The sequence below is a fragment of the Dipodomys ordii genome, unplaced genomic scaffold (assembly GCF_000151885.1).
Source record: "Dipodomys ordii isolate 6190 unplaced genomic scaffold, Dord_2.0 Scaffold36, whole genome shotgun sequence".
Taxonomy (NCBI): domain Eukaryota; kingdom Metazoa; phylum Chordata; class Mammalia; order Rodentia; family Heteromyidae; genus Dipodomys; species Dipodomys ordii.
Window position 1 is genome coordinate 1,742,973 of NW_012267252.1, and position 22,641 is coordinate 1,765,613.

Genomic DNA, 22,641 nt, shown 5'->3' on the forward strand with positions numbered 1-22,641 from the left:
ACCAGACCCAAAAAAAAAAATTAGCATACATTAGTTGTACAAGGAGGATATCATTGTTACAATTTTTGTACATGTATATACTGTATTGGATCAACCTTACCCCCTTCATCCTTTTCCCTTGCCCCTTTACCCCTTCTTAAAACAATTCTATCAGGTTTTATTGCTCTATTTTCTTTTATACATACAAAGTATTTCTACCATATTCACCATCTTTCACCCTCTCCATTCACCTCCCCCCTTTCACTGATACCTGTTCCCTCCACAGAGCCTGTTTTACTCTCCTGCCATTTATTTTTTTAAATGTATATGAATTGTACCAGAGGGTTTCACCACTGTGTCTTGCATGTGCATATATTATATTTTAATCAGCATGCTTCTCTTTTCACTTTTTTTTTTTTTGGTTGGTCATAGGGCTTGAACTCTGGGCCTGGGTACTGTTCCTCAGCTCTTCAGCTCAAGGCAAGGGCTCTACCACTTGAGCCACAGCGCCACTTCTGGTTTTCTGGTGGTTAATTAAAAATAAGAGTCTCATGAAGTTTCCTGACCAGGCTGGCTTTGAACCATGATCCTAAGATCTCAGCCTCTTGAGTAGCTAGGATTACAGGTGTGAGCCACCGGTGCCTGGCTGCTTTTCATATTTTTATGCACCTCTCTCTCTCTCTCTCTCTGTCTGTCTCTCTTTCTCTCTCTCTCTCTCTCTGTCTCTCTCTCTCTCTCACACACACACACACACACAAAACCAGTTGTGGGTGGGATACCATACTAGATTTCCTTCATAAGGCTTGCACCAGTATGTGCAGTATATGAATGCTTACATCCTTTCCATTGCCTATTTTTTCCCAACCAACTATAAAATATATTTAAGTCACCGAAATTACATTTCTGATTTGCTTGTGCTTAAATGAAAAGCTTCCTTTTGTTTTTGTCTATGTTTTTTCCCAAGAATATCAGTATGTAGGGCTCAGATATTTGGGCATGCCTCCTAGACATTCCTCCATTTGGGCCGGGAGTTTAGGCTGCTTTTAAGACCCACTGATGGAGGGAACCAACATAGTCCCACAAGTGCTGCTGATGCCCTCTGCTGGATTAGAGGTGCAAGAAGGAGCTGGCTGGGCCCCTGCTGTTTATCTCACCTAAACTCTGCCTGCTGCCCATGCATATTATGCTCATGCCAGTTGGAAAAGCTAGTTGAGTTGCTGGTTGGGTGGAAGGGAGAAGTTCACTCTCCAAAATATTCTTAGAATTGTGATCCTGTTTCTTCATTGCCTCCTTTCTTTTTACACTTAATATATTTGACCTGGTTTGATTTTTGTAGCAGAGGTGAAGTAGGGATTCCATTTCCTGTTTTTCTATTTGAAAAATATGTAGCACCAACACTACTTGCCAAATATCTCATCTTCTAGCCCTACCATCCCATTAGTAGTGTTCTGTCTCACTTGCAGCAAGTTTGTATGCACAGGTCTATTTCTAGGGTCTCTATTCTGTTCTGTTGACCCATTGTTCTGACCTGTTCTAGCACTCTGCTGACCATAGCTTTGTGACCAGCATTGATGAACCAGTGTGGGTTCTCCCACTTTATTTTTGCTCTTCTACACAAAATTTATAATTAACTTGCAAAGTTTCTTAAAAGAAAATGCCTAGTTATGATTTTTTTTCCAATACTTGGGATTGAACACGGTCCTTTAGCATGCTAGGTAAGCACTCTCCTATGCTAAGTGAGTCACACTCCAATCCTCGTTATGCCATTTTCATATGTATATGATGTTCTACAATCACATTCATCCTCATCGCCCCCCCACCCCCCACCCCTGCCAATTTTCTTTTTTTAATTGTTATTAAGTGGCTGTATAAAAGGGTTACAATTCCATAAGTCAGGTTATGAGTACAATGCTTCTAGACACTGCCAGCCCTTCCTTTGTTCTCCCCCATTTCCCTTTCCCATCCCTGCCCCACAAGTTAAGTGCATGGTGAGTGCACTGACTGCATTTTACTTTTTTTAAGATCTAAACTCATGAGACAAAATGAGATGTTTGTCCTCCTAAGTGTGGCTTAGTTTGCTCAACATGTTGATCTCCTGCCCATCCATTTTCCTGCAGATGGCATGATTCCATTCCTTCTTATGGAAGAACAATATTCCATTGGATGTTGACTTACACTAATTCCTGGCCTTTTCTGAGTGAGATAAGATTCTCAGGGACTTCCTAGGCTGGTTTTGAACTGCAATCCTCAGATTTCAGCCTCCTGAGTAGCTAGGATTATAAGCTTGAGACACCAGCGCTTAACACTTGTTATCACGTGAACCATGTCTCCAGCCTTGGTTTTTTTCCCAATTATTTTGAAAACCGGGCTTAGGGAACTTTACTAGCTATACTGGCCTCAAACTCAGATCTTCCTGTCTCAGCCTACTGAATGTTAGAATTCCAGGCATGTGCTACCTTGCCCTGTTGAACTTCACTTTCCTCCGAAGAGGATTTGCATTTCCTTTTGCCTACCTGGGAACACTTTAAATTGATTGTTTGGCTACAGAGTTTTCTGCCCATAACGGTAGCTGAGAATTCAGAGGACACATAAGATTCTGTGTGTGTGTGTGTTAGTCCTTACTCTGAAAATTCAGAGGACACATAAGATTCTCTGTGTGTGTGTTTGTGTGTGTGTGTGTGTGTGTGTGTTAGTCCTCACTCTGTGTAACCTCAGGCAAGTCATTTAAGCTGTTTGCATCTGCCTTTTCATCTGTGAAATAGCGATCATACTACCTAACCCTCTGGCCATTGCAAGACTGGAATGAAATAGCTACATTAGTGAAGTACTCTTGTGAGGTCATTTCCTGCTCTTGGTGGTCAAATGCCATTCTCATACATTCTCGGCCCCTTTCCTGCCCCATCTGGCAGGAACAGCCTGGTAGCAGCCCCACCCAGCCTTAGTGAATTCTGCCTTGAGTTCTAGTGGAAGCCTGTGCTTTGCTCCTCTGCCTTCTTCTTTGGGATGCTGAGGCTGCAATGCCTTGAGAGACTAGATACTTCTGCCCTCAGCCATGACCACGGTGGAGCCCCCTTGGAAGCTCCTTGGAGCTAGGTGACAAGAAAGTTGACACTTAACAGAAATGCTTTTGCTATGCTACAGAAATTGTTTGGTTATGGTTTTTTAAGTTTTGTGTTGTGTGTGTACTAGAACTGGGGTTTGAATTCAGGGTCTCTTGCTCTCACTTAATTTTTTTTTTTTTTTTTTTTTGCCGGTCGTGGACTTGAACTCTGGGCCTGGGCGCTGTCCCTCAGCTCTTCAGCTCAAGGCTAGTGCTCTACTGCTTGAGCCACAGCGCCACTTCAGCTTTTTTCTGTTTATGTGGTGCCAAGGAATCAAACCCTGGGCCTCATGCATGCAAGGCAAGCACTCTACCACTGAGCCACCTTCCCAGCCCCTCACTTAATTTCTTTTTTTTTTTTTTGTTGGTCGTGGGGCTTGAACTCTGGGCCTGGGCGCTGTCCCTCAGCTCTTCAGCTCAAGGCGAGTGCTTGAGCTACAGCGCCACTTCCGGTTTTCTGGTGGTTTATTGGAGATAGGAGTCTCACGGTCTTTCCTGCCTGGGCTGGCTTTGAACCACGATCCTCAGATCTCAGCCTCCTGAGTAGCTAGGATTACAGGTGTGAGCCACCAGCGCCCAGCCTCACTTAATTTCTTATAGCACTACCACTTGAATCATGCCTATAGATCTAGCTGTTTTCTGGTTAAATGGAGATATGAATTTCACTGATTTGTCTGCCCATGCTGGCTTTGAACTGTGGTCTTCAGATCTCAGCCTCCTGAGTAGCTTAGGATGATAAACATGATCCATAAGCACATGGCTGATTTTTTTTTTATTGGATTAGGTGCTGTAGTTCAGTGTACTTGCCTAGCATATACAAGGCTCTGGGTTCAATTCAGCACCATCACCACACACATACATGGACACACAGACACACACACACACAAAGCTGGCTGTGTATCATAGTGGCTCATACCTGTAATGCTGGTACTTGGAAGGGAGAGACACAAGAGAATCATGTTCAAGGCCAGCCTGGTCCATAGGAGACCCTATCTCAAAAATAACAAACAAAAAGTTTCAATAATAATAAAGATTGTGGACAGTCCTTGAGTTAAAAATTTTTTACCCCCTCTGAAGATTAAAAAGCAATGCACATTTAGAAATCACCCTTCAAATTTTGATGGTTTCCATAGCTAGCAATCTGCAGTATGACATTCAATGCCAGGCAGCAGTAGTTCACAGTCAGCCACTTGAAAAGGAAGGGAAACAAATGACAATCTACAGTTACAGAGTGCTCTTTCTAGGCTGCACTGGTCTGTAGGTTAGGTGCATTGCTCATGCTATTTTGTTTTTTGTTTTTGACTCAGGACTCAAGAGTAGGCTTTGGACTCCTTGTGATTACTATGTAGACACTCTACTACTGAGCTATGCCTCTGGCCTTTTTTTTTTTTTTGGCACTGGTTATTTTTGAGGTAAGGACTCATTTCCTACCCAGGAATGGCCTGAGTGATCCACTTATAGTTGTAGCTGGAATGATAGGCATGTACCAGCATGCTCAGTTTCTAATGTTGAGGTGGATTCTTGTGGACTTTTATGCCTAGGGCTGGCCTGGAACCACAGACCTCTTGATCTCATCCTTCCACAAAAGTAGGATGCCACTGCAGCCAACTATTGGTTGAAAAATAGTCTTGTGAACTTTTCTGCCTTGGCTGGCTTTAAACTATAATCCTCCAATTCTCAGCTTCTGAAGTAACTAGGATTACAGACATAAGCCAACACCCAGCCTGAATGTTTTCAACTTAGGATATTTTCAGCTTATGATAGTTTCAAATTCAGAGATCATCTGTACATCTTTTGCTGACAGTTATTTTCATATCTCTAAGTTGGGTTTTCAAAGTCTTCCCTGTCACTAAGTAAAGATTCCAGACATAAACATACTCCTGGCAGTAAAATGCCAGGCAGACCAGGCCTGGGGCTGGGAAGATGGCAGATTGCAGCCCAAATGGCTCTAGAGATACTCAGCCTTTCCCTTTGTCTTGCCCAGGACGAAATGAACCCCTGAAGAAGGAACGGCTCAAGTGGAAGAGTGACTACCCCATGACTGATGGGCAGCTGCGGAGCAAACGGGATGAGTTCTGGGACACAGCACCAGCCTTCGAGGGTCGCAAGGAGATCTGGGATGCCCTCAAGGCTGCTGCCTATGCTGCCGAGGCCAATGACCATGAGCTGGCTCAGGCTATCCTGGATGGAGCCAGCATCACCCTGCCTCATGGTGAGTAGGCTTTATTGTAGCTAGAGGTGGGCATGGCTGGGCAGGGGGTGGGGAGGGACAGGGGAAGTCATTAGCCAGTGTCCGGGAGTTTCTCTCTCTCCATGCTTATAAAGGCAAGAGTGTGTGTGTGAAGCTGATTACTTGTTCATTTGAGCAGCCCACTCTGAACGTGGTCTAGGGAGGCACAAAGAAACAGATGACACAGGCCCTACTTGCCTAATGAGAGGACAGAAATACACCAGCAAAGCTGGTGCTCGAGGTGCTTAAGGTCTAACAGCTAAGGAAGGCCCCAGTCTTCTACTTGGTTATATGCTGGACACAAAACTTCTCCTGAATTTTCATTTACATTATTGTATCCTATGGGGGACAAAAAGCAGACCTGGTCTTAACTTGATTCTTTTCCCTTCCTAACTTTCCCAGCTGTGACCTTGAGCAAAGAAAGCACGTGTCATCTCAGAACCTTTGCCATGTTTAAGAGAGATGTGTGTTATGATTCAGCAGGATGCACCTAACATTATCTAGTCCAGTTCGAGCACTTAGGAGGTGCTTCAGGCTCAGTAGATGTATTCCCACCTGTTCTGACTTATACTAGTAAGGAAACTGGTCCATCCCAGCACTCAGCACATGTACTCACAGAGTTTTTGAATGTCAGTCCTACTCTTCCCAACTGGTCCTGTGTTCCTATCAGAGCTATCTTAGACTGTGAGGTGGCTGTGGAGCATTAGACAACAGAAATTTGTTTGTTATAGATCAGGAGGCGGGATATCAAGATCAAGGTGATAAACTGATTTAGTACCTGATGAGATTCTTTTGCTGTCTTGCAGATGGCCACCTTGTTATGATCTCAAATGTCAGGAAGAGAGAGAGGGAGAAAGGACAGAGAGTTCTCTGGTGTGTCTCTCTCTCTCTTTTTTTTTTTTGGTGCCTATACTGAGCCTTGAACTCAAAGTCTGGGCACTGTCCCTTAGCTTTTTTGTTGAAAGCGAATGCTCTACCACTTGAGCCATAACTCTACTTCCGGCTTTTTTTTAAAAAATTGTTCATTGGAGTTAAAAGTCTCATGGACTTTCCTGCTCCTCAGAGCTCAGTCTCTTGAATAGCTAGGATTATAGGTGTAAGCTACCAGGGACCAGCGTGGTAGCTCTTCTTCTTATAAGGATAATAATCCTATGGATTAGGGTCCCACCCTTATGCCCTTTGTTAACTTTATTACTTCCAGTAGGCTCTACGTCTACATATAGTCACATTGGGGATTAGGGTTTCAATATACAAATTTTGGGCAAAGAGCATTCAGTATGAGATAGCGGGTCTCCAAGTCAGCACTTACTGCCTTCACGTTCCCATAGGCACCCTCTGTGAATGCTATGATGAGCTGGGCAATCGCTACCAGCTGCCCATATACTGCCTGTCACCACCTGTGAACCTGCTGCTGGAACACACGGAGGAGGAGAGCCTGGAGCCCCCCGAACCCACACCCACTGTGCGCCGTGAGTTCCCACTGAAGGTGCGCCTCTCCACGGGTAAGGACGTGAGGCTAAATGCCAGCCTGCCCGACACAGTGGGGCAGCTCAAGAGGCAGCTACACAGCCAGGAAGGCATAGAGCCATCCTGGCAACGATGGTTCTTCTCCGGGAAGCTGCTCACAGACCGTACACGGCTTCAGGAAACCAAGATCCAGAAGGATTTCGTCATCCAGGTCATCATCAACCAGCCCCCGCCACCCCAGGACTGACAGGCCGTGGACTGCTGGCAAGAGAGGCCACGGAGGGCCTCAGCAGGCCTGGAGGGTCCTGGCCTGGAGCACAAGGTCCCCACCCTGCTGCTGCCTTCCAGTTGCTGTTATCTTCAGGGCCACCTCTGCCACCATATGGCTCCGTGTGAGCTGTGAAGGGACCCTGCCTCTCAGCGCACTGTGGTTCACCAGTGTCTAGCACCCAGTGCTGCCACACACAGCCCTTGCCAACCTTGTCAGAGAAAAAAAGGTGGCCTAGGGCCCTCCATCCCGCCTCTCCCCACAGCAGGTTTGAGCCATGGGGGCCTGCCTGGAGGCCCTGGAGCCCAGATCTGTCATCTGGTGCTGCCACTTTGCTCACTCCAGTTTTCTGCTCAGGGTCGGAAGCAGCTGCTGTCTCCCTCATCTGCCCCCACCCTGACTCTGCCCTGGGCACAGTGCCATTCCCCACAGGGGAAGGAAACACGGGCAAGCCCAGGGCATGGGGAGCCTGAGGCGGGCCTCTGCCTCTCCCTGCCCCCCAGCACAATCGGCAGAGATGAGGCAAGTGGCCAAATGGCTGGGCTTTATGGCAGGGGTCTGCATGGGGCCATCTCCTGGCTGAAACCCAAGTGGTGAGGGTGTGCAGCCTGGTCGTGGCCCCCACAGCAGGTCCCTGTGTACAGACATATCTGAATATTTATCAATAAAGCCTTTTGCTCCTTCTCTCTTGCCTAGCATTTGAATTGTGAGTTCTGATGTTTGAAGGTGGGCACAACTGAGCATACAGACTTACTCATCTTCTTGGCCTTAATCCCTGCTCCTCTGTCTTGTAGGTCCTCAGGAAACTCCACTTAACCTCAGAACCCACCTCATCTTTGTTAAAGTGGAGATGCTGCCCCCTGTCCTGGGCTCCATTGTTGCTGGGAGGGTTAGAAGTTGGCTTTACTTACTGCTGGGCTGCTTTGCTTCAGGGGAGGGCTGGCTTGTGCTCAGGTAATGTCAAAGCACAATCTGACAAATTGAGTGTCTGTGTGTGTGTGTGTGTGTGTGTGTGTGTTGCAGCTTTGTGAACCAGAGAAAAGGGGACTAAGGAGTTCCTTGTACTCTGTGAAGGGACCATAAGGAGAATCCTAGACACAGTGGTTTAGTTGAGGGCCTGCCTGTGTGAGGGCTAAGCAGCCCAGAACCGGGGCATCTGTTGTCCACTGGCAGATGAAGCCTGGGTCACGGTGACCCAGAGCTTGAGCTTGTGCATGCCAGGTGTGGAACTGAATAAGTAGAGTTGGGAGTACTTTTCATTTTCAGTGATCACAGCCTGCCTGCCTGATCAAGGTAGCCCAGCTCTGCCTTCTTTTTCTTTTTGGAGGGTAGGGGTGGGGGGAGGGTTGTGAGGCCTGAACTCTGGGCCTGGGCGTTGTCCCTCAGCTCTTCAGCTCAAGGCTAGCGCTCTACCACTTGAGCCACAGCACCACTGCCGGCTTTTTCTGCTTATGTGGTGCTGAGGAGTGGAACCCAGGGCCTCATGCATGCAAGGCAAGCGCTCTACCACTGAGCCACCTGCCTTGTGTTCTTTGTCAGCTGGCCTTGACTCTGGCTCTGGCTTCCTGAGATCCTTCCCTTGAAGTACCCCTGGGAGTCCTCTGTCTAGTGGGAGAAGAGAGGGCTGAAGTCCATCCTTAGTTAATGGACATCCCACTTGATTCAGTGATCCTTCATTAGAGGGTGCTGTGTGGCTGTGGAGAAGCTGAGGCCAGCAGAAACTGCGGTCAGAAGGTGGCAGCTGCCCCTACTCCCACCACTGGCCTGCATAAGAGCCCCATAGCAAGCATGCCTGCTCACGGCATTCTGGGGGCACAGGCCTTTCTTGGCTCCTGCTTCTGGTTTTCATGCCGCCTGGCTGGTGCTGCATAGGCAGGATTTCTAGACATCCAGCAGGTGGTGCTGCCACCAAGGCCAGTAGTTTCAGCAAGCATTTTGTCCTGTCTAGCTGCCCTGGCTAAGTCCCAGTCAGCCCCAAGCAACCAGGACAGAAACTGGACAGGCTCCTTTTCACAGTTCTGCTCTTGGGGCACTATGCCCTCTGGCTCTAATAGGCCTGGGGCTGGGGGAGGGGTAAACTTCCCTGGCCCAGACTCTCCATACTCCCTGGGCTGCCCGAGGTGAAGGTGACAGGTGGGGGAGGCAGGTGGAGAATTGGGCCAGTGAGCTCATGGCGAAGGCGCTTAGTGGGTGGGGTGGATGTTCTGTCTATAAAGCCCCTCGCTGCCCTGTGGCCTGCAGAAGCAGTCATGGACAGCACCATGGAGGGCTCTGAGGCAGTGCAGAGGGCCACAGCACTCATTGAGCAGCGGCTGGCACAGGAGGAGGAGAGTCAGGTGAGAGCAGGGTATAGGGGCTGGGATAGAGGTTGGTTGATCCATCTCTGCTGTCATAGGAAGGGAGCACTTGATGGGGGGGGGCTGGACAGATGTCCCCAAAGGTTCAGATAGTTCCAGGGTACTCCTGGGGGAGGGGCGCTGATGCTTCAGTACCCCAAGTAGAAGCAGTAAAAGTGGAGAGCCAAGCTGAGTTTCCTAAGAGCCTGCCCACCCACTTGGGTTTCAGGACACTGGCTAGCTGTACAGGCCAGAGCTGGGCACTGCCTGAAACTGTCAGGAGTATGCTGTAGTGAGTTCCCCCAGCTGCTGAGGAAGGCTGGGGCATGAAGAACCCCAGGGTTTGGTCCTGTCAGGAGAATGAAGATGAGGAATTGATGCTGAGAAGGGAAGCACAGACGTTTCCATGTGGGCTGAGGGAAGCCTTTGGGACACAGTTGTCTTTTCTCTACCATAAAGAAGTGGGACAAGACTGTTAGCTTGTAAATTTTATTCAAACACTTGATCTAATGTCTGCGCTGCCAAGAACCCTATGTTAAGAGGTGTGGAAGATTGATAAGGCTCAGACTCTGCTTTCTTGTTGCCAACCTACTCTTCACTTTAGCCTTAGCTGCAGTGTCAAGAAACAAGACAGAAGGCAGAAATGGCTAAACAGAGATGTGAACTTTGTGAAGGAGCACAAAATGTGGCTGAATAATTCCATCTGGGCCTTCAAGGTCCTCTCTATGGACAGGATGGTAGCTAATGCCTATAATCTCAGCACTCAGGAAGTGATGGTAAGAGGCAGGAAGATTGTAAGCTCAAAGCTATTTGGGCTACATAGTTGCAGAGTAGCCTGGGCTACAAAGTGAGACCCTGTCCCAAAATAAAAATTTAAGAAAAAGGTGGTGGGGCTGGGAAGATGGCTCAGTGGTAGAGTGCTTGCCTTGCATGCATGAGGCTCTGGGTTTGATTCCTCAGTACACATAAACAAAAAGCTGGCAGTGGCACTGTGGCTTAAGTAGTAGAGTGCTAGCCTTGAGCTGAAGAGCTGAGGGACAGTGCCCAGACCCAGAGTTCAAGCCCCATGCCTGACCAAAAATTAAAAAAGTACAGACCAGAACTGGGGTAGAAATGACAGGAGTTAAGGTCTTCAAAATGTGGCTATAATGAGAAAGTGTGATACTAGGTGCAAAGAAAACAAACCAGACAAAGCTAAGTAAACGGCAGCGGGGAGCCGCTAAGTGTAGGGTGAAGGAAAGTGGTGCCACTGGCCCATTTTAGAAAGATAGTTCTGATGACTGGAGAAGAACTTGTTGGAGGAGCAAAAGCTAGAGGAACTTGCCTTAGGGGAACTTAGCTTAAAGAAACCATTCAGACAGAGGAAGTGTGGTTGACTGAGGGGGTACAGATGAGGGAAGCATTAGAATGCCACAGAAGAAGAGATGAACGCAGATTCAAGAAAGAGCTAGCCTGGACAAAGGCTGCTCAGTCCTGGCCAGGCCATGACTGGATCTCCAGGAATTCCACTTCTCACTTCCCTTAAGGGCCTAGCCTCACGTGACTGGCTGGTTCCAGGCAGGGGAGTCATGCTGCTGTGTCATTCTGGGAGTGCTATCATTAGGGAGACAAGAGCCCTTAGCAAAGGGACACAGCAGTCCTCTTCCATTCATTCACCTAACAAATATAGCTCCAGGACCATGAGGACTCAGGGTGTTGCCAAGCCAAACTTCCCACCCAGTGCCTGGCTTGGTGCCAAGCACTTCTGGGCATTCTCTCCTGTCTTGTAACCTGCACAACACTATGAAGCCAAGTGGAAGTTTTGTTTTGTTTCATGCACTAACATCCAATTTAACACTCATTGAGTGCCTACTGTATGTCAGCCCACAAATCTGAAGTGAGGAGCAATAGAATCCACATGGATAGATGACCTTAAAAGTCCATGGGTGAGCCAGGTGCCAGTGGCTCTTGCCTGTACTACTAGCTACTCAGGACTGAGATCTGGGGATCACAGTTCAAAGCCAGCCTGGGCAGGAAAGTCTGTGAGACTCTTATCTCCAGTAAACCACCAGAAAAACTGGAAGTGGCACAGTAGCTCAAGTAATAAGAGACCTTGCCTTGAGTTGAAGAGCTAAGGGACAGTGCCCAGGCCCAGAGTTTAAGCCCCACGACCAACAACAACAAAAAGTCCCTAGGTAGCTGCGCACTGGTGGCTCATGCCTATAATCCTAGCTACTCAGGAGGCTCAATCTGAGGATCATGGCTCAAATCCATCCCAGGCAGGAAAGTCTGTGAGACTCTTACCTCCAATAAACCACCAGAAAACTGGAAATGCTGCTGTGGCTTAAGTGGCAGAACACTAGCCTTGAACTGAAGAGCTGAGGGACAGTGCCCAGGCCCAGAGTTCAAGCCTCACAACTGACAAAAAAAAAAAAAAATCCGTGGGTGAACCAGATACTGGGTGGCTCACATCTGTAATCCTAGCCACTTGGGAGACAGATCTGAGCATTCCATTTGAAACCAGCAGGACAGGAAAGTCCATGAAACTAATTTCCAGCTAACCACCAAAAAGTTGCAAGTATAGCTGTGGCTGAAGTGGAAGATTGCCAACATTGAGTGAAAAAGCTAAGGGACCACACCCAGGCCCTGAGCTTAGGCCCCAATACAGATGGACACACACACACACACATACACACACACATACACACAGGATGTGTATAGAGTATATGCAAGTAATTTTGTTTGATACAAGGATCTTGGGCATGCACAGATTTTGGTATCTGTAGGGCATCCTGGAGCTGATCCTCTGTGGATGAACTCACTCCAGTGCTTCAGGCTTGCTTGGTTGGGGGCCATGCCAGTCTCTGTAAGCAGTATTTCAGGCAGGATTGGAATTAAGGCTGGGATGGGGAAATTGTCACCTTTTCGATGGCTCCTTAGGAGTCCTGCTTTCATGGGCTCGGAGGCCACACAGGAGATCTTGTATGGTCTCCTTCGGGTGAATGCAAGAGAGCCCCTAGGTTCTGGAGTAGGTGCTCTTCTCCGCTCTCTAGAAACTCCAAGGTTCCACCCGCGGGAAGCTGCCCATGGACTTGCTGGTGCTAGAGGATGAGAAACACCTGGGGGCGCAGAGTCCTGCTTTACAAAAGGTGAAGGTAAGTGGAGGATCTGGTGTCTGTGCTCAGAGACAGTCATGGCCTAGCCCTTCCTTTCTTTCCCCAGGGGCGCCACTCAGCACCCATAGAGAAACTGTATTTCTGCAGAGTCACAACTCTTGAATCTGTGCCAGATTCTTGAATCCTGTCCTAGAAGAAAAGCTGGACCTTGGGTCCCTATGTTTTGAGGACTCCCTACCACCCCATCCCTGCCTTCTGCTTAGTTCAGGGATCTTCCAAGGCTGGCAAAGTCCATGCCTTGGGGGAGGGTTGATAGGCCATCCTCACCCAGGGCCAGGAGCGTGTGCGCAAGACATCCCTGGACCTTCGGCGTGAGATCATTGATGTGGGTGGGATCCAGAACCTCATTGAACTAAGGAAAAAACGCAAGCAGAAGAAACGGGAAGCTCTGGCCGCCTCCCAGGAACCTCCTCCAGAACCTGAGGAGATAGTAAGTGTTCTGAGGAGGACTCCTTTGTGGGCTGGGGGAGAGAGAGGCCCTGGGTCACCAGCATCCACCACAATGACTGATGCTTCTGCTACAGACAGGCCCTGTGGATGAGGAGACATTTCTGAAAGCTGCAGTAGAGGGGAAAATGAAGCTCATTGAGAAGTTCCTGGCTGATGGGGGTTCAGCTGACACCTGCGATGAGGTGATGGCTATCCCGCTTGCCGGTACCGGCCTCCCTTTCAGCATCGCCTTAGATCTTGGCTCAGCCCATTAGGAAGACTGTAACATAACTATGCGCATTTGTTGGGTGCATTAATGGAGTCCAGATTAGATGCTATCTTCCTTACCCAGCAGTCTACCCAAATCTTTCTTAGATCTTTCTGCAAGTGGGTACACCTCCAGAATAACAAATGTCCCATATTCCTTTTTTTTTCTTTGCTTTGTGCTAATACAAAAACAAAAAGAAACAACAAGGGTTGAAAGCCCTAGGAGACCACCCATGGCCAGATTACTAGCATATGGAAAGAAGGCACTGTGGCTGAGCAGAAAGTAGCAGTAGTGAGAGGGGAAGAAGTTTGTTTCCCCTGACTCGGTCATGGGTGGGAGCCGCTCATCCTGTCCCCGTGCTCGCATTTGGGGGAAATAGAGGCCAGCAGAATTTGGCCTACCCTCCAAAGTCTTCTATACTTAGGAGTCACCTGGACCCTTAGGGTAGTTCTGGCATGGAGATGTCAGTAATGACATATAAGTACCATCTTGAAGGTGTGCCAGATTATCATCAAGCACTCCTAGAGGTGAGAGCATGACAGACATGTCCAACAGAGGGACTAGGCCTGGGCAGAGGCAGGGCTGGCAGGAGGGAGGTTGAAGTCCCTTAGGCAGGGGTTCCAGGCCTGGCCTGGCTAAAGCATGAAAGAGCTGGCAGGACTGAGACTCAGCTCAGGGCTCGGAACTAAGTTACAGCAAGGCCTAGGTCTTGTCTTTGTAGGGAGATGGCCTCAGGCCTGGATCTAGAGGCCAGGCCCTGACATCCTCTCTGGGGACAGTTCCGTAGGACAGCCCTGCACCGAGCCTCCCTGGAGGGCCATATGGAGATCTTGGAGAAGCTTCTGGAGAGTGGGGCTACTGTGGATTTTCAAGACCGGGTGAGAGAGAGGGCAGGTATTGGGTGGGAGGGTGGAGATGGGTCCAGCACCAATAGGACCCCTCTCCCTGCCAACCCTGGACAACTGCAACGTAATAGACTACTCAGACCAGGCCTCAATCTCTATGAGTTCTGTGACATTGTGTAAGCCCAATCTCCCTCCTGAGCGTCCTCTGTAACTCTGGCTTGGATGGGATAGGCCATGATTAGTCTTCCTGGAGTGTCTATGCCATCCCTTGTACCTTTCTGCTAGGTGTTCCCCTACCCTTTGGGCTGGGAGTCCTTTCTCCCTTTCCTGCAGCTCTGCCATTCTTCCCTTCTAGTTGGACTGCACCGCCATGCACTGGGCCTGCCGTGGAGGCCATTTGGAGGTCGTGAAACTCCTGCAAAGCCGAGGGGCAGACACCAATGTGAGAGATAAGGTGGGGCAAGCAATGCCCAGGGGAGGGGAAAGAGACATTGGGGGGGCGGGGAGGGGCAAGAGACATGGAGGGGGGAGGGGAGGGGCAAGAGACATGGAGGGGGGGGAGAAAGTTCAGGTAAGCGCTGGTGGCAGGAAAGTAGTAGTGAGTTAGTCTAGAGTTTCTAGACTTTCAGCTGCAAAGTAGCTGCAGGCCCTTAAGGGACCTGCTCTGGAGGTCAGAGCAGGAAGAACAGAGGATGGAAAAGACTAAAAGACATGATGTTGGCAACACGGAAGAAATAGTTGTACTGTCAAAGCTTGTAGAATTCACAAATATCGACTAAGATAATGACAGTTTGCCTTGTGAAGGTTAAATTGTGTTTGTAACTTTAAACATCACTATCCTGCAATACTGTGAAATTTGTGAGATTTATGTAATCCTTTAGTCCCAATAAAATTATTATTAAAAAAGACAGTTTAAAGCTGGAAGTGGAGCTGTGGCTCAAGTGGTAGAGCGCTAGCCTTGAGCTGAAGAGTTGAGGGACAGGGCCCAGGCCCAGAGGTCTGGCCCCACGACCAGACCAAAAACAAAACAAAACAAAAAAACAGTATGTTGGAGACTTGAGGCCCCATCAGAAGTACAGGATTTTTTTTTTTTGGGTCCGGTTGTGGGGCCTGAACTCTGGGCCTGGGCACTGTCCCTCAACTCTTCAGCTCAAGGCTAGCGCTCTACCACTTGAGCCACAGCGCCACTTCTGGCTTTTTTCTTTTTGCTTATGTGGTACTGAGGACTTGAACCCAGGGCCTCAGGCATGCAAGGCAAGCGCTCTACCACTGAGCCACCTTCCCAGCCCCAGAAGTACAGGATTTATTTACCCATTCAGTCCTCCATCAGCCTTCTATATTTCTGTTTATCTACTTCTCCATCCACTCATTTTTTTCACTTATTTGTCCATTTATTAATCTATCATCCATCCATCGATCCATCCATTCATTCATTCATACATTATGAATAACTAACTAAGCTTCTGAGCCTCTATTCCTCATGTATAAAATGTTTCACAGAGTTCTTGCATAGATTAAGTGGGAAAGTGTATGCAAATTAGTTACTTACTCAACATAAAGCTTTTGCTATCCCCATCACATGGTCATCTCTCAATAAATAGCATCTATTATAATTATTTTAAAAAGAAGTGCTTTGTTGAATGGCAACTCCTTTGTATAACTAAAGGTAATAATAATAAAATGAAGGTTTGACTGGGACTCAGTGGTAAAGCGCTTGCTTAGTATGTGCAAGTTTCTAGGTTTTCTCTCTGTCATATGATGATGATACAGAAGGAAACAGTTGCTCATAGCTGGATGACAGGGAAACCATGACTGGCTTCCAGAGGAAGCATTCAGGGGAAGTTTGAAGCTTTACAGTTAGAGCACTGGATAATGCTGCCATTCCCTCCCATTTTAGGGCCCAGGACTTGGGAGGGGGATTAAGCTGGCGTGGGGGCAGCCTTCACACTAGCGCACCATAGTCCAGCCCCCTCTAACTGCAGCTCCTCTTCCCTCCAACGCAGCTGCTGAGCACTCCCCTGCATGTGGCCGTCCGTACTGGACATGTGGAGATTGTGGAGCACTTTCTATCCCTGGGCTTGGACATCAATGCCAAAGACAGAGTGAGCGCCCACCTACCTCCCTGCTGCTTGCCACCACCACCCTGGGTGGATGGGCAACTCAAATGATGCCACAAGTGGGTGAATGGTGCTTCCTTGTGGGATCACAGAATTGTAGCTTTTGAATAAGGTCCCTAGCCCACTTCCTGTCACCCAGCTCCCCACCCACTGTCCCTAAGGGCCATGCTGAGTGCTACATTGACTCTAGGAAGGAGACAGTGCCCTGCACGATGCTGTAAGGCTCAACCGCTACAAAATCATCAAGCTGCTGCTTCTGCATGGGGCTGACATGATGACCAAGAACCTGGTGAGTTCATTCCTTCCCTGATTCAGTAACTAGAGTAAAACCTTGCACAGTGGAAGGTCTGGAGGCCCTGGGGCAGCCTCTGCCTCAGCCATCATTGGCTCCGACCTTAAGCACAATACAGGCACGTGTCCTTTTCCATTCTAACCTACCACTTCTCCCTACCCATGTCAATGTCCAGAGTACACGTATGGAGAAACAGCAGGAGGGCCAGTAAGAGGGCTTCCTGTAAGCCCTTAAGATAGGCCAAAAAGGATCCTAAGGAGGTAGACACAAGGAGACCATTGTCATGGAGGGCAGGGCTTGAAAGAACCAAAACACTTGCAATGTCCATGACAACACTGTGTTGGTTCCTGGCAGTCCTTGAGTTTTGAAAGGATCAGTGTCCCTTGAAGCTTATAATCTTCCTTTTGAGGACCAGGTCTCTTGGCCCTAGTCTTTCTTTGGGGCCCAAAGCAGTCACACAAGACAGGGGCATAGGAATCCCTACAGGGATGCAAGGAAAAGCAATAGAACTCTCAGAGTGTGGATGTTCATCAACCTCAGCGCTATGACTGGAGGCTGGAGAATTCTTTGTTGGGGTGGGGGCTGTCCTGTGCCTGGTAGGATGTCCAAGCAGCATCTCTGACCTTTGCCCACTTGATAACAGTAGCACCTCACACCCCACCCCTGATATGACCACCAAAATGGCTTCACCCCCTGGTCAGTTGCGTCAGTGGAGAATCATTGGTATAGCTGAAGGCACCTTTGGGTAGACTTCAACCCAGGAATAGATCTCCTTGTGGTTCCCCTCAGGCAGGAAAGACCCCCACAGACCTGGTGCAGTTGTGGCAGTCTGACACCCGGCATGCTCTGGAGCATCCTGAGCCAGAGTCAGAGCAGAATGGATTTGAGGGACCTGCGAGTGGACGAGAGACTCCCCAGCCTGTACCAGCTCAGTAAATGCCTGTCCTAACCCCTTCATCCTCTGGGTGCAGCCAGATGGTCCTAGAGTGATCCTCAGAGCTAATGGGACCTAACCACTCTTCTGTGAGGTCCAGAAACACTCACAGATTAGCACAATAAAAAGTTGGTTTTGTTATTTATGATTCTGTCTTTCATTTGTGTTCCAAATATTTAAGAATAAAAGCTAGGGGCTGGGAAGGTGACTCAGTGGTAGAGTGCTTGCCTTGCATGCATGAGGAGGCCCTGGGTTTGATTCCTCAGCACCACATAAACAGAAAAAACTGGAAGTAGTGCTGTGGCTCAAGTGGTAGAGTGCTAGCCTTGAGCTGAAGAGCTGAGGGACAGCACCCAGGCCCAGAGTTCAGGTCCCACGACCGGCAAAAATAAAATAAAAGCTAGAGCCAGGTGCCATTGGCTCATGTCTATACCCCTTGGTACTCTGGAGGCTGAGCTGTAAGGATAGGAGTTTGAAACCTGCCTGGTTAGGAAAATCCATGAGACTTTTTTTGTGTGTGGGTCATGGGGCTTGAACTCTGGGCCTGGCGCTGTCCCTCAGCTCTTCAGCTCAAGGCAAGTGCTCTGCCACTTGAGCCACAGTGCCACTTCCAGTTTTCTGGTGGTTAATTGGAAATAAGAGTCTCACAGACTTTCCTGCCCAGGCTGGTTTTGAACCATGATCCTCAGATCTCAGCCTCCTGAGTAGCTAGGATCAAGGCTTGAGCCACCAGCACCTGGCCATGAGACACTACAATTAACTACCAAAAAGCCTGATGTGGAACTGTGGCTCAAGTGGTAGAACAGTAGCCTTGAGCAAAAACAACTCAGGGACACTCCCTAGGCCTTGAATTTATGCCCCAAAACTGGCATCCAAACATGCGCATGCGTGTACACACACACACACACACACACACACACACAGTAGAAGAAGAAGAAGGCTGAGGCCTAGAAAGGCTTGGGAACAGAGGGAAACTGGAACCCCTTTCTCTACTGGGGATCTCTCTTTACTTCTTCCCTGACATTCCATTCTGTTTACTCCTCAAACTGCAAGGCACCAGGATTGGCCCTTGCATAAGTCAGCTCTGTGATAGGCCCAGCCTGTGCTCCCCTGAACTCTGCAAGAACTGTCCTAGGGAGCTGTGTGTGGCTAGCACACGCCTGACCCATGGCCATCTTGGCAGTGATGCCTGGCAGGGAAGTGAAGTGTGGCTTCTCACAGCAGCTTGTTACCCAGTGTGTTGGCGCCTCCCTCCCACAGGGCAGGGGCAGGCCAGCTCAGCCAATCAGCTTCACCAGTCTCTGAACTGCCTAGAAACTGCCAACTGCTGTGTTTCCCGTGTTGGGGCTGGGAACTACAGGAGGCCCAGGTCCTATCAGAAATGCCTTTTAGTGTTGGGACCCCAAGAACCAGTTTGTCTAGCAAAGATTGTGGCACTTCTGCAGCTGCTGAGAGACAGAGCATTGTGATACTTCTCCAGCTTTGCTCCAGAGGGAGGAAGGACTCCTGGGACGGCTAGGCCTTGCCTCTGACCCTGGAGGTGCCAAGCACAGGCCTGCTCTAGAGCCTACAAGTCAGGGAGCTACAAATTTTTAACAAAACACATTGATCATTAACAGAGGGTAGGAAGGAGTCCAAACTCAGCCTCTCTTGGGGACATAGACAGTTGGGTCTCCAACCTCCTGCAGAGATGCTGGGCCCAGGAGTTTGGGCCTCTGTGAGACAGGGACTGAGCAAGGGCTTGTCCAGAAATGTGAGGGGCTGGGCCTCAGGGGTAGGGAGAAAAGTGGACATCTCCGGCACCTATCCTGCTTTGACCACCCCCTTCACTGCCACCTCGGAGATAGACTATGGCAAACTGGAGGAGAACCTGCACAAACTGGGCACCTTCCCTTTCCGAGGTAAGTGGACCTCTCCGCAGAGGCTGTGGGGAGCCAGTGTGCAGGGCAGTACATAGCCTTGGCCCTTTGGAGTGAACACCTGTTTCTGTTCCCCCAGCTGGAGAGGACTTCTAGCTTCCAGGGTTACTGTGGGGATCCCACTGGAAGATGGGCGGGAGTGTCTTTGTCCACATACGAGATCATGTGGTTGTGCAGCCAGGGTGGCTCTTTCCCTCTAAGCTTCCATTGCTCATTCTCTTCTGTGTGAAGCCTCCTCGCAGAGTTAGCTCTTATTGCAGGCTCCTTTGAGTCCTTTACACATGGTCTCCTTATTTATATATATATGGAGGGCTTGGGCACTGTACCTCAGCTCTTCAGCCCAAGGCGAGCGCTCTACACAGCCCCACTTCTGGCTTTTTCTACTTATAGTGGTGTTGAGGAATCCAACCCAGACCTCATGCATGCAGGGTAAGCACTTTACCACTGAGCCACCTTCCCAAGCCCCCTGGTCTCCTAATTTCTAAGGTCAGAGACCAGCCTGGTGCTGGTGACGCATGCCTGCAATCCTAGCTACTTAGGAGGCTGAGATCTAAGGATCTCAGGGCTCAAATCCAGCCTGGGAAGAAAACTCTGTGAGACTTTTATCTCCAATTAACCAGAAAACAAAAATGCTGGAAGTGGTGATGTGGCTCAAGTAATAGAACACCAGCAAACCTTGAGCATAAAAGCTAAGGGAGAGCTTAAGGTCCTGAGTTCAAGCCCCAATACTGGTACACGGATGCATGCGCAGACACACAAAGATCAGGAACCAGATCATTTTTTAAAAATTAAGCAAGTTCCAGTTCCATAAGTCAGGTTATGAGGAAGTGCATTTTGATCCACGTTACCCCTCCCATCATTCTCCCTCCATTTCCCCTTCCCACCCCTATCCTCAAGTTACATAATTCAGTTTTTATGTGATGTACATAATGATTTCATTGCTGACCCTTCCCCCCTCCAGTTGTGTGCTCCTCCCCCCTTACTTCCTTAACATATTTCTACTTCCTGGTATTTCTTTTGATAGTTTGTTAGTTGTTCAGAGGAGTTACCCTATTGGATTTCTCCCCTGCATATACCATCCTTTAGTCAGTTTATCTGTGTGCATATGCATAAAACCCTGCGTATGTTATCATGTGTGTTTGTATTTAAATCCAGCTTCCACATATGAGAGAGAATATACACCATTTGTCTCTCTGAGCCTGATTTAATTCATTTAAGATATTTTTTCTAGGTCCATCCATTTCCCTGCAAATGGTATATTATTCTTTCTAACAGGTAAATGAAATTCCATTATGTATATGTACCACATTTTCTTTCTTTCTTTTGTTATTGTGAAAATACCGTACAGAGGGGTTACAATTACATGAGCAAGGTAATGAGTACATTTCTTATCAAGCATTGTTGCCTCCTCCTTTTTTCCCCTTCCCATCCCTTCCCATCCCCCCACCACAACATTTTTCTTTCCTTCCTTCCTTCCTTCCTTCCTTCCTTCCTTCCTTCCTTCCTTCCTTCCTTCCTTCCTTCCTTCCTTTCTTCCTTCCTTTCTTTGCCAGTCCTGAGGCTTGGGCCTGGGCACTGTCCCTGAGCCTCTCTGTGCTCAAGACTAGCACTCTACCACTTGAGCACAGCACCAGTTCTAGCCTTTTCTGTTTATATGGTACTGAGGAATCCAACCCAGGGCTTCATGCATGCTAGGCAAGCACTCTATCATTAAGCCACATTCCCAGTCCCACATTTTCTTTATCCACTCATCCATTGTAGAACATCTGGGCTGTTTCCATAACTAGGCTATTATGAATAGTGCAGCAGTGAACATGGATGTACAAGTGTCTTTAGTGTATCCCAACTTGTAATAATCTGGGTATATGATCAAGAGTGGTCATTGTATCATAGGGTAGTTCTTGTTTAGTTTTTTGAGGAATCTTCAAACTGCTTTCCGGAGTGGTTGCACTAGTTTACATTCCCACCAACAGTGCACGAGAAACTTGATTCTGTGATGGTAATTCTTAAAATGGCAGTGTTATTTGTGTGGTAGCCAAACTTCTTTGTGACAATGATCTGTAGCCCAACTGAGCTCCCTTCATAGCTTTTTGTACTGGTGATGTGACTTTTCCAGGGCACAATGAATGGTCTGTGGACAGCCACTTTGAGTGGACACAGCAACTCTAAGTAGAGGTGTGCTGGGTTTGCTCATGAGCCAGGCCTCAGCCTGGCTCCCTTGAAGCAAAGCATGATGACCCTTAGCCTCTGACAGAAGACTCTGTTCAGGGGTCTGGAGGATGGGTTCTGCATTAGTGTCTGCTTGCCATCCAGAGAATCTATAGACAGACCTCAGACTCTTCTCTGGGCTCTCCCCCTCATCCTGCAGCAGATATAGGGAATCCTGAACACAAGCTTTGGTGGATTTGGCTTGTAGGCTCTCTTAGCCACACATCAAGGAGAAGGAGGCTGTTGAAGTCCAGTGTCTGGAGGTAGAAGTCCTGGGTAAGGCTGCTGGTCTGGCCAGGGCAGGGATGGAAGAATCATGTAATCTCTCTAACCCAATTTTCTCATTTGAGAATGGAAGCTGAGACTTTAGATCCCTACCATCAGGCTTAATATAATCCTCCAGAGACATTCAAAACCACAGAACACTGGCAACTATAACATACCCAGAATATGTTAGTTCTGCTGTTTGTCTCACCTGAGTCTGGAGTAGACTTTACAGCCAACACTCCGAGGCAGAAGAGACAACTCTCACAGGTCCCATAGAGGGGGAGTGGGAAACAAAACCTTCCAAAAAGAAGGGAGCCTGTCCTTGAGGTATCAGTGAACACAGATTATTCTGCATGGCACCGTCTGAAACTGTGTAGCTTTTACTTTCTTTTTAGCACTGCTAATCTGTGCTAGTTGAATGAAAAGCATTCTTTTCAAATAAAAATTGTAACCAGGGACTGGAGGGCTGGGGTTTTTCAGAGGGACTTTTGGCCCTGAACTCACACCCACAAACCTCCTAGGGGATGGACTTTGAATTGTTATTTCCAAATGAGGTTATTAGACACACAGAGTCACCTCTCACCAGACTGGGGAGGGGATCCTCCCCATTAGAAACAAAACAAAACTTTAAACTTGGGTCTCATGCCTTCTATATATAGAAAGTAGATCATTATTTCTCATGAAAGAAAATGTTTGTGTACATTAAAATGATAACTTGTGCCAGATGAGGTGGCCCCTACTTGTTTTTTTTTTTTTTTTGGGTCTGGTCGTGGGGCCTGAACTCTGGGCCTGGGCGCTGTCCCTCAGCTCTTCAGCTCAAGGCTAGC

The 22,641-nt window shown here is 48.4% G+C and overlaps 3 protein-coding genes across 4 annotated transcripts in view; all 3 read left to right on the forward strand.

Moving 5' to 3' along the window:
• Positions 1 to 7,714, forward strand: part of Ubtd1 (ubiquitin domain containing 1) — a 58,102-nt gene extending 50,388 nt beyond the window's left edge. The window contains exons 2-3 of the mRNA XM_013017659.1: positions 5,064 to 5,291; positions 6,638 to 7,714. Coding sequence (XP_012873113.1) covers positions 5,064 to 5,291; positions 6,638 to 7,023 — 614 coding nt within the window. The 3' untranslated portion in view covers positions 7,024 to 7,714. The remainder of the gene's footprint in view (positions 1 to 5,063; positions 5,292 to 6,637) is intronic.
• Positions 7,715 to 8,990: 1,276 nt separating this feature from the next.
• Positions 8,991 to 17,479, forward strand: Ankrd2 (ankyrin repeat domain 2 (stretch responsive muscle)). Of its 2 annotated transcripts, XM_013017838.1 has the most exons (9): positions 8,991 to 9,380; positions 12,413 to 12,514; positions 12,807 to 12,965; positions 13,060 to 13,167; positions 14,012 to 14,110; positions 14,433 to 14,531; positions 16,081 to 16,179; positions 16,385 to 16,483; positions 17,276 to 17,479. In XM_013017838.1, exons 1-9 carry the CDS (start codon positions 9,294 to 9,296, stop codon positions 17,420 to 17,422), a joined length of 999 nt encoding a protein of 332 aa, XP_012873292.1. In that variant the 5' UTR covers positions 8,991 to 9,293; the 3' UTR covers positions 17,423 to 17,479. The 2 variants fall into 2 exon arrangements, with proteins under 2 accessions (XP_012873292.1, XP_012873293.1); XM_013017839.1 differs by lacking the exon at positions 16,081 to 16,179.
• A 1,285-nt stretch (positions 17,480 to 18,764) lies between these two features.
• The window catches only part of Hoga1 (4-hydroxy-2-oxoglutarate aldolase 1), a 19,490-nt gene continuing 15,613 nt past the window's right edge, over positions 18,765 to 22,641 (forward strand). Inside the window, exon 1 of the mRNA XM_013017840.1 lies at positions 18,765 to 19,321. Within this exon, the coding sequence (XP_012873294.1) occupies positions 19,111 to 19,321 (211 nt within the window). The 5' untranslated portion in view covers positions 18,765 to 19,110. The remainder of the gene's footprint in view (positions 19,322 to 22,641) is intronic.